The sequence below is a fragment of the Camellia sinensis genome, chromosome 10 (genome assembly GCF_055761805.1).
Source record: "Camellia sinensis isolate YWXY chromosome 10, ASM5576180v1, whole genome shotgun sequence".
In the NCBI taxonomy this organism is placed as follows: domain Eukaryota; kingdom Viridiplantae; phylum Streptophyta; class Magnoliopsida; order Ericales; family Theaceae; genus Camellia; species Camellia sinensis.
Genome location: NC_138970.1, coordinates 63,939,538 through 63,950,149, shown reverse-complemented (window position 1 = coordinate 63,950,149; position 10,612 = coordinate 63,939,538). Strand labels below are relative to the sequence as shown.

The window sequence follows — 10,612 nt, the reverse complement described above, 5'->3', positions numbered from 1 at the left end:
ATTGGGCGCCCATGTGGCATGACCCTTTGACCCTTTTGAACCTAAACCTTTTGAACCTTATCTATGTAAGTTTGAATTTGAATTCAAAACTTATATGGATAACCATTCAGGATATCTATATCTATCATATCAATAGATATGGATAGATGGATAGATTGGTATTGGTTATATATCTGATTATATATTATTGATAAATTAGATACATATAGGAGATACGTTATATGGGTTTTTTGACCCATAATCTTTTCCCAAACTCTCTCTCTGACTCTCTCTCATTAAACAACGATCAAGTCATTTTGCACTGTGACTTGTGTGGGTGATATTCATTTTGTAATATCACTCCACTACTGGGTTGATTGATCAGATTCAGAAAGCACGTGATTTACCCACGAGGTTCTATCATCTAAAGGTATGATCTAAATATTTTATCCGCTGCGATTTAATACTTTATATTTTACATACTCATTATTATACTATTTTTTTCTTTAATTATAAATAATTTTTATTTTAATTGTGTTATTATTTTAAAATTTTTAATTATATCTCATAATGGATTTTGATTGATTTTTATTTTTTTATTTTTTTTTTGTTAAGATTCAAAAAATACAAATGATGCCATTTTATAATTGAAGTACGTATGCGCACACCTTTGAGCATAGTCTCTCTCTGTCTCACTCCCACTCCCACTCCCACTCCCACTCCCACAGCTTGAAGAAGATGTCAAGAAGAAGAGTTTCTGTTTCTTCCATTATTGGAAGAAGAAGAAGAAGAATTGCTGATGATAATTGTCAAAAAGGTACGATATTTCCCTCTCTAATTAATCATCCCTCTCCATTCTTATTTCTTCTGTTTCGTTCTCTCTCTACTTCTACCAGAAACCCTAGTTCTCCTCCTGTTCGATGCAGTGATCTCCAAGACGCTGTTAATTCGTTCAATCGCGTGATCCAAATGCGACCTTTCCCCCCCATTTCTCATTTCAACAAAGCTTTAGGTCCTCTTTCGAAATTGGGTCATTACGGCATCGCTCTGTCTCTTATTCGGAAATTGCATTTTCTAGGCATTCAGGTCGATATCTTCACCTTCAACATTGCTATTAACTGTTATTGCCGCCTGAATCAAGTCCATTTTGGGTTCTCTCTTTTGGGTACCCTCTTCAAACGCGGTTATACACCTGATGTAACTTCCTTCAACACTCTGTTTAATGGACTTATTTTGGACGATAAAACCCCTGAAGCTGTAGAATTATTTAAGAAATTAATGAGAATGGGAGAAATTGAACCCGATGTGGTTATGTATGGAACCATTGTTAATGGGCTCTGCAGAACAGGAAACACTATCAGGGCTGTTAGTTTGCTTAGGATAATGGAAGAGGGAAGCTGTAAGCCTGACACCGTAGTGTATACCACGATCATTGACAGTCTTTGCAAGGATCGAATGGTGGATGATGCTCTCAAACTCTTTTCTAAAATGGATGAAAAGGGTATTTTCCCAAATGTTGTCACTTATACTTCTTTGATTCATGGCCTATGTAATTTTGGCCGGTGGAAGGAGGCTATGGGAATGTTTAGAGAAATGTTGGATAGTGGTATTGCTCCAAATGTTCATACGTTTAGTGTTTTGCTGGATGTATGTACCAAGGAGGGGAAGATGAAAGAGGCAGAGGGGGTACTTGAAGTCATGATACAACGAGGTGTGGATCCTGATGTAGTCACGTACAGTAGTCTAATGGATGGATATTGTTTGCAAGGCCACATGGATGAAGCAATCAGAGTGTTGAATACCATGGTGGAGAGGGGCCTTCACCCTAATGTTTTTAGCTATACCATTCTAATCAATGGATATTGCAAGAAAATGAAAATAGATGAGGCCATGCATCTCTTTCGAGAATTGCCTCGAAGGGGGTTGAAACCCGAGAATGCAACTTTCAATGCTATGTTACGGGGTTTGTTTCAAACAGGTAGATGTGGAGCTGCTCAAAAACTTTTTAATGATATGCAAGCTACATGCATAATTCCAAATTCTCAAACTTATGCTATCATGTTGGATGGGCTGTGCAGAAACAAGAATATTTCTGAAGCATTGTCATTATTCCACATGATGGAAAGCAACGGTTTACATCTTGATATTGTTATGTATAATATCCTCATTGATGCATTTTGCAAGGATAAAAAGCTTAATACTGCAAGGGCTCTTTTCAGTAACCTTTCTTCCAAAGGATTAGATCCTAATGTTAAGACATACACTATGATGATACAAGGTCTTTGTAAAGAAGGCCTACTACATGATGCTAAAGAGTTGTTTGTTAAAATGGAATATAATGGTTGTTTGCCAAATGATGTCACTTACAACACTATTATCCGAGGATTTATTGGACAACACAAGTGCTATGAGGCATTAACACTCGTTGAGGAAATGGTTCAAAGGGGTTTTTCAGTAGATGCATCCAATTCTTCCGTGATCATAGATATACTCTCGACTAAAGGACAAGATCCTTCTCTCCGAGAAGTGATAAAGAAGTTCGTGCCAAAAGATAGTCATGGAATGCATGATATTGAGTAAATTTTTTAAGCTATGAAGGTAAAGCTACACACATCTTAAATTATATATTATTAAGTGAAGCTTTTTGTTGTTGTTGTTGTTGTTGTTGTTATGGATTGACATGGGCTTATGCATTTCCATCAACTATTTTGGACTTGTTGCTACGTGACTTTGCAACATGTTTGCATAATTTCTATTTATGTATATCTTGTGTATAATGCCTCCTAATTCTCTCTCTCTCTCTCTCTCTCTCTCTCTCTCTATGACAAAATTTTGATTCCCCTCCTTTGAATTTCCATATTGACACAGTACCAAGCAACCCCATTCAGAAGAAGCGGTGCTGACATAATTCATTAGCAAGAGCAAATACTTGTTGAATTGACAATTGTTCCTTTTATTCTAAGCTATTCAAAATTATATATATATTTTTTATATTATTCTTTTGTTATTTATTAGTACACTATATATTCTTGTGTTGACTAGAATGACTATCAGAAGTTCATCCATGGTTTGCTCCAATTGAAGGTCATGTACAGGTAGTTGACTTAATCAACTATTGAAATATTTCTTATGCTAGAAAGAAAATATGCACCATTTGGTGTATCTGTGATTTCACTGTTGGGATTAAGTATGGCTCTTCTCTTACACTAGGATGAACATGTGGAAGGATTTGACTTTTGAAAACATTGGTTAAAATTAAATGGATAGAGAATGATCATGTAGACTTTGATTCATTTGAAGTAGTTTATATCTTTTGGCTCTTAAGTCTAGCACAATTATCTATATAACAAAGCACCTAGCTTTTTGAAAATGTACTACAATTTTGTCCTAGATGTCACTTTGAGTGGTTAGGATTAACACAATCTAATGGTCTAAAAATGTCCAATGAACAAATTGTCTTTTAATGGTTGAGATTGTTTGTTTGACATGCATCCAATGGTGGAGGATACATTTTATCCTTTTGTTTGTTCTTCCAGCCCATCCCTTTCTGTTGAGCCCTCTCTCTCATTTGAATTTCAAATTTCAAACGCACATTCTCTCAGTCTCACTCTGTTTCTCTCACACACTTCCTCCTTCATTCTCTTTTATGGTTCAATAATCAGAAGGTTTTGGATTAGACCCAGTTGGTTCATCGCTTTCAAACCCTCCAATCTCTTACCTATTTCACTCTCTCTGATTGCTTTCAACAACCAACCACATGTCAACAACCACTCGAATCCATTGATTCGAAGACCCAAATTTTCAATCTACCACTGCTACTCAACCACCACCAATCTCATCACACCCAAAACCCATCATTTTTCTAGCCGGAGCACCACCTTCCTCCGTCACCACAGGCTAAAATGCACCACCATAGGTTTCTTACAATTTTGAAGAATGCCTTGGCTCTTCAGTTCGTATAATGGTGACGCTTGGTCAGGACAGGTCGCAAATCAATGTCGAAGTTTGAATTCAAGGTCATAGTTATGGATTTCTTTTGAATTAGTTTAAGATATTTAATTTTTTTCTTGCTGTAGGTCAAATGATTTTTGGGTTTTTGATATCATTGTTTGTAGTTTGCAGGTATAAAAACCCATCATTGTTAGATTCTTTTAGCTTAGGTCATAGAGGAGCAACATCCATAGAGTAAGCACACTTGTTTTTCATGCTATTTATTGATTCTTTTGCTCATTCTCCCCTGTTCTTGCTTCCATTCACCTTGCTATGTTTATTGGGTCCATGAGAATATCTTTGGCATACTTTGTAGGTAGTGGATAATGACATATGTAGGGTTATTATTTTGGTTACTAATTCTTTGTTATTTGGTTATTGTTCAGTTGAGGGATTTTACTCTTTCCTCTCTCTCTCTCTCTCTTCTTCTTCCTCCTTTTTTTTTTTTCAAGGCTATTGTTCATGGTACTTGAGGTCTACGACTAAATGGTGTTGATGGTACTTGAAGTTTTTTCTATAGCTATTGTGTCCATTGATGGCATTGATTGCTTTTTAGGTATTATAAGTGCTTTCAGTTTTAATTATATATTTTTTTTTTGTGAATTTTGGGATAATTCTATTAGATTGAGAATTTTGGGTATACTATTAGATTGCAAAGTATCTCTCTCCATGTTTGATCAACATAAATCATGTTTCAGTGTGTTTTTTGAGGTTTGCCATGATGCTATCAGATTGCAAGTTTCAGGTCTGCAAATTATGTTCTTGCTTTTTCTATTAGATTGGTATAGATTGTAAATCAATTTTTTTGCTAATTATAAATGACCCATTCTAATGGCAATTTTTTTTGGGTTAAAATCGGATAAATACTTTGTGATTAAGCTTTTTCCTTTTCATTGTTATGAATGTTGTAGAGATCTCTTTGTTTTTAGTATGTTTTGTGTGTACGTTTATGCATTTAATTTTTCTTTTGTTTATTTGTATATGTGCCATAAAGGTTTAAGGTTTATAATTTTTTAATAGTTCTTTAAAGAAAACCAATTATTATAATTTTTTGTATACTATTTCTAGCAGTTGAAGTGAGTTAATATGCCTTCATTGTTGTGAATAGAGATTCCTTAATTTTTGGTAAACTGCAGGGGAAACAATGCTTCAATTTGATGCTTTACTAGAGCTTACTATAGGAACCATTACCATTCAATAGGTAGGATTTAACTCAATGGGTTCAATCATGATGGAAAAAGGTTGTAATGATCAACAACACTCAATTGAATTGGTCATAATTTATGAAAACAGTAAGAAGCTTCCTAAAGTACTCTTAAATAAAAATCCTTTCTATAGCATTTCATTTGTTTCAAATTAGGGAGATACTATGTAAAAAGGTGCATATGGAATGTTTTTCATAACACTACTACAAAATTTGGTAACATAAATCATAAAATGACACAACTTTTCTCACCACAAAAGTATAACTTTCACTTTAGGTGCACACCATAAATTCACTATGCGTAACTTTTACTACAAATTAACATAGCATAACTTTAAAAAAAAAAATCTTAACTTTCTTACGATGTGTGCCTTTTTTAGTAGTACACTTCATAGAATTTCCCTTCAAGTTATTATTAATTTTTATGAAAATGATTGTTTGAAAGATTGGTGGTTGATTAAGATGAAGAAGTACTTCCAAAGGGTGTTTTTAGTCTATTGCTTGTTTGATGATTAATTTTTTTTAGGTAGAACATTGCAAGCTTTCTTGCCTGCCTTTCCATCTTGCTGGAGTGGCAAGTGTGTTGGTTGATTTGCTATGAAGACTTTCCTTTCATATTTTATAGTGAATATGGTTGTATTGATTATATTTTTCATAATTTTTTTAGTTTGAAATTTGAAAAAAAAAAATTGGATTTTAGATTTTTATTTTTATCTTTATATTTCCAGGTGTGATTCGCTTATTTTGAAGATGCCTAAATCCGCAGAGTATGAACATCTACGTTGATGACGATGATGATGAATTGTGAGTTTGTTAAGGTCACCTATATTAGGATGATTAGCTTTGTGTGTCCATGAAAGCACCGTGTCTTTTTATTCATGTTGCAGTGATTTAGTACCAAAGCTAGCTTCAATTGTTGTCTTTTTTTTTTTTTTGGATTCTGTTAATAATTGTTCTTGAAAAACTATTTTGCTTTTGGAATTCCTGTGCTTTTACTTTCATGCCTTATAACCTGTAATTTTTTATCCTATTCCGAGGTTGATTCAAGAATGTTCTTTTTTTTTCTTTTTTGTTGCTGTTGTTTTCGATTATATTGGTTGTATTCATTTTATTGGTTTGATTTTTTTATCAAGTTCGTACCTTGCTATTCTATTGACAAAAAATAATTGCAAGTTAGTGATTAACTTCATAAATATTAATAATTAAAATCATAAAATTTTTCACCTGTGTAATTATTTTTTTAAAATTACATTGGGGTGTAATTGCTCCTTTTTTAAAAGAGGTTCAACAACTTTCAAAATTTTTACATCGCAACTTTTTTTAGCCCTAAGATGGTTCTTGAATAAAATTCTTATTAGCTGGTATGGTTTTTGAAGCATTTTTATTTATTTTAATATTTTTAACAATTAAAGTATTAGTATGATTTTTAAAAATTAAAACATTCGTCTGATTCAAAAATGCAAATCGCTTAATACTTCATAATATTGTTATTGTTGTTAAACTTTTATTAATGGTACATGTAGGTTGTGTTATGTCAAGTTTATATTATTATGTTTCTAATTATGCCGAAAGCTCCTCGTGTTTGAATAATTGAATGCAACATTGTGGTGTTTTCTTAATTCTGACACTAATACATGCTTAGAAATGTAGTAATAGGTGTAATATCAGTTTAGCCATGGACTACTAGATTTATTATGTTTATCGAAAACAAATAATTTAAATTTAGTGAGATGTCAAATTCATTCCAACATGTGGAATTTTTTTTTCAATTTTTTTCTTTTTGGTTTTGTTTGCATGTTCAGAACTTTTCTTCCATTGAAAAGCTGGATAAGTGAATATTGACCCAAGGGCATAGCAGGATGGTGGATTTGATGGCCATGGATCTCATGGATTTTTTTACCGTTTATTTTATTTTATTTTATTGGTTTAAATGCTTTCGTAATTTCGAAGCTTATTTCTTTTGATGGGATAAGTGAGAAACGAGGAGATAATATACTACTAATGATTGTGTAAGATTTTAGATTTTAAATATTTGAATAGTCTCATCACTGATAAGTTATGATTGTAAATCTGATAGTGGTTCATTATTTACTTTGCTAGGACTTTATATTGCTTTTCCTGTTTAGTTCTAAAATACTCCATTACGACTTGAGGCAAATTGTTTTGAACTTTGTTTTGCCTTTTAATTTTTGTCGCTAGTAGTCTGTTTGGATTTTCTCAAGTCTGACCCTTTTTTTTATATGATAAAAATGATTTTTTTTAATGGTTTTTTTCTTTAGCCTTCTATGAGGAATCAAGTGTATTTTGATCAAGTGTGAATGTGATAATTGTTGGTATTTAGTTTGATAATTGCAGGTAAATTGAGAGACACACTGGTGCTTTTTATTAAGAAGAATTATGTTGGAATTTTATTATGTTCAATTCCTCTTAATTCATCGTTATTGGTTTTCCTGTCTCTCATAAGTATTTTGATGTTATTTTTCCTATTATAATTTTTTTTAGCTGATTTTTTAAAACGAATTCAAGCAATTGAGTGAGTTTGTCAGAAGTGATTGATCCGCATGAGAAACATTGGGGTTGTGTTGCTTTTCTTTGTGTGTTGATGATGGTTGGTTGTTTCATTCTAAATTGGATAATTAGTCGTCTTCTTCTTTTTTTAATAAGCGAGGATGATTATTATTTTTTACCAAAATATTCAGTTACCATTTCTCGAAGGATTTGAAATTTGCTAAAGTGAAAAGCTTACCTAGTTATGATACTAATTTAAAAACATTACTACATGTGTTGTTTTGACGTGGATATCTTTGCTTATATTGAACACAATAACATTTTTATGTCTAAAAGTTGCTATTCAAATTTTAACTCTGAAGTTTGCTAATTTTAATTATGAAGTTTGCGAAACCTTAATTTGCTATTTCAACTTCTTTTTTGTGAAGTTTTAAATTGGAGGGAAATTGTTGTCATTTTGAATTGATTTATTTTAATTGAGTTCTCTAGAGTGTGTGGTACCAAAAAAAAATTGTTGAAAGTGCCTTTAGGCACAGGTTATCCCAAATATCGTTATGAAACAAAACTTAGTTTTTTTTATTTTTAAATTTGAGCTCGAGTCTTATGCAGCATGCTCTACAAAACTAAAGCTAAAGCTTTAAATGAAAGCTCTTAAGGATCTGGTTCTGACTTATTGATCTCGTTTTAATTTGCACTCTTCTGATAATGGTGCAGGGATTTTGTTAAAGGAGTCAGGTGCTAATGTGGGAGATTAGTCAGATCCTTGATGCAGTTTTAAAGGCTGTATAATCTTGAAACAGTAAGAATTTCTTGTTGAATCCAGAAATTTGTCAAGTATTTGCAGTTGCAGGAGCTTGGTCTTTGTTGTTTGTTTTTCCTACAAGCCAAGAGTCAGTTTAATTCATCATCATTACATTCCCAAAGGTTTTTCTATTCTCTTCTCCTTAAACAACTTAGTTTTGTTTCATCCTCACTGATGTATTGGTATTTACTAGTTGTACTACTAATACTACTAGAAGAGAGAGACAATTCTAATCCTAGATTATTGTTAGTGAAACTCAAATCTAGGTTTAGTAATGTTAATGAGCTCGATGATGCTCAACCGTCTGTGTCAAACCTCCGCCTCTAGTTATTCAAACTTAATCAACTGTTAGTTGCTGTTGCCCCGATCGAAACACTTATCACTATGTACATAGCCTTAACTATCTACTGCCACTTGAATTGCCTCTTTAAATATGTTTTTGTGTACTTAGTGATTTTTATATTTGATTGGCTCACGTTGGCTCGTGGAGAACACACAAACTAGACTTGAAGTCTGCTTTGATGAAATGAATTTTTTCATAGACTTTAATGTCTAAAGCCTTTCTTTGATAATGTTGATGAAAGAGAATGAAAAACCGTGGTGGTATTGTCCTTAGGCTAGGTATCACACAAGAGAATGCGAGAGAGAAGCGATGTGGTTGGGTGTAGAATCAATGCTTTGAAATGCACAAAACGTCCTGTATTGGTAAAGTATGAATGGTGTTGTTCATATCTTTTTGTAAATAATCACAACCATTCAAAATATCTGCAACCCATTGTAGGGTTATGCTTTTTCCACTGACAAGACAGCCGTTTGGATCGATCACTTCCCAAACCTACCCTATCTCTCATGTGTGAATGAAATAATTTCCGATAAACCATTTTAAGAGTCCCCTTTTTTTTATTATAGTTTAATGGATATCTTGTGAATTCATTCTATGTCCATTTTGGCTTTCCCCTTGTCCTTAACAGTGCATTCATCTGGAACAATAGAACACCATTATGCTAGTCAATTTTCATTATGCTATTCAATTTTATTATTCATATGACCCTTGTGCTCATAAACATGTAAGCTGTCCATACATCTTAATGATTGTTAGTTTCTAAGTTCTACCCTAGGAGATCAGAATATTAGAGCTTTGACAGTGCTTTGAATTGACCCAAGTTGATTTTCTACAACCATTATGGTGTTCTAGAGTTGCAAGGCTATAGAAACTTGCAGCTTTGAACAGCTCCGAACATACAAGGAAAAAGATTAGAATTAAAGAAAAAAAAGGAAAAGGGAAACAAACAATGTGACAAGAATAAAATCGGTATATCTGAAAAATTGATTTCGTTCTCTTTATGTGCATGTTAAGAAGAGAGAATAAATTTTAAGAAAAGCAAAGGTTGCTGTCCTGATATACACAGTGAAAAGAAACTAATCCCCCAGACATAGATACAGGAAAGCTTAGTAGCATTTTCTGGAACAAAGCTGTCCAAGCAACTAAAGTCCAATGCCGATGAAGTTCAGATCAGTTTTACTTCCAGCAGCTGAGAAACAACATTTAACAACAGAATTCCATACCTGGGAAGCTTTACTTGTCTTGGCGTGGAATACCATAAAGTTGCACACAAATTTTCATGTAAATCTGAATTCTGAATTGGCTCGTTTACGTGACTGTTTAGGTTTCCAGAGCTTGTTAACACAATGGCTATTTGATGTCTACACTGTAATGTAGTGGTTGAGTGAACCTATATTTGAAATCGTCTTTTGAGCTAGTCTTTTATATATATATATATATATATTAATTTCAAGAGCATTATGCCTTCATTTGGGAAGAAAAAGCCCGGGGCTTTTTGGCTATTTTAGCCACAAAGAAAAAAGAAAGAAAGAAAGTTTTTTAGCCCAATAAGACAAAACATAACATTTAACTCATAATTATTACATTTTTTTTTCTCACTAAAGTTAAAAAAGTCAAAAAGTCTATCCCAAATGAGGCTTTTTAGCTTCAGGTTAAAATAGTCAAAAAATTTCTATATATTATTCATCTTGTTCTTTATTGCTCTTAAACGAGGTGTCATATGTGTCATAGGCAAGTTACGATCAACATTGGTGTGTGTTCCTGCGATCAAAATTTGTGTTGGTTA

General features: G+C 32.9%; 1 protein-coding gene across 19 annotated transcripts; it reads left to right on the top strand.

Annotated features, from left to right (window-relative positions):
* Positions 1-652: 652 nt before the first annotated feature.
* Positions 653-10,279, top strand: LOC114309849 (uncharacterized). Of its 19 annotated transcripts, none has more exons than XR_014342106.1 (5): positions 653-796; positions 906-4,164; positions 4,422-4,525; positions 5,902-5,977; positions 8,396-10,279. XR_014342106.1 is itself a non-coding variant. In XM_082891545.1 (2 exons), the coding sequence occupies exon 1, from the start codon at positions 718-720 to the stop codon at positions 2,557-2,559; it is 1,842 nt and encodes a 613-aa protein (XP_082747671.1). In that variant the 5' UTR covers positions 653-717; the 3' UTR covers positions 2,560-2,577; positions 8,396-10,279. The 19 variants fall into 19 exon arrangements, 1 of the variants encoding a protein (XP_082747671.1); XR_014342096.1 differs by having other exon boundaries at positions 653-2,577; positions 4,102-4,164; XR_014342095.1 differs by having other exon boundaries at positions 653-2,577; positions 4,095-4,164.
* The last annotated feature ends 333 nt before the right edge of the window (positions 10,280-10,612 follow it).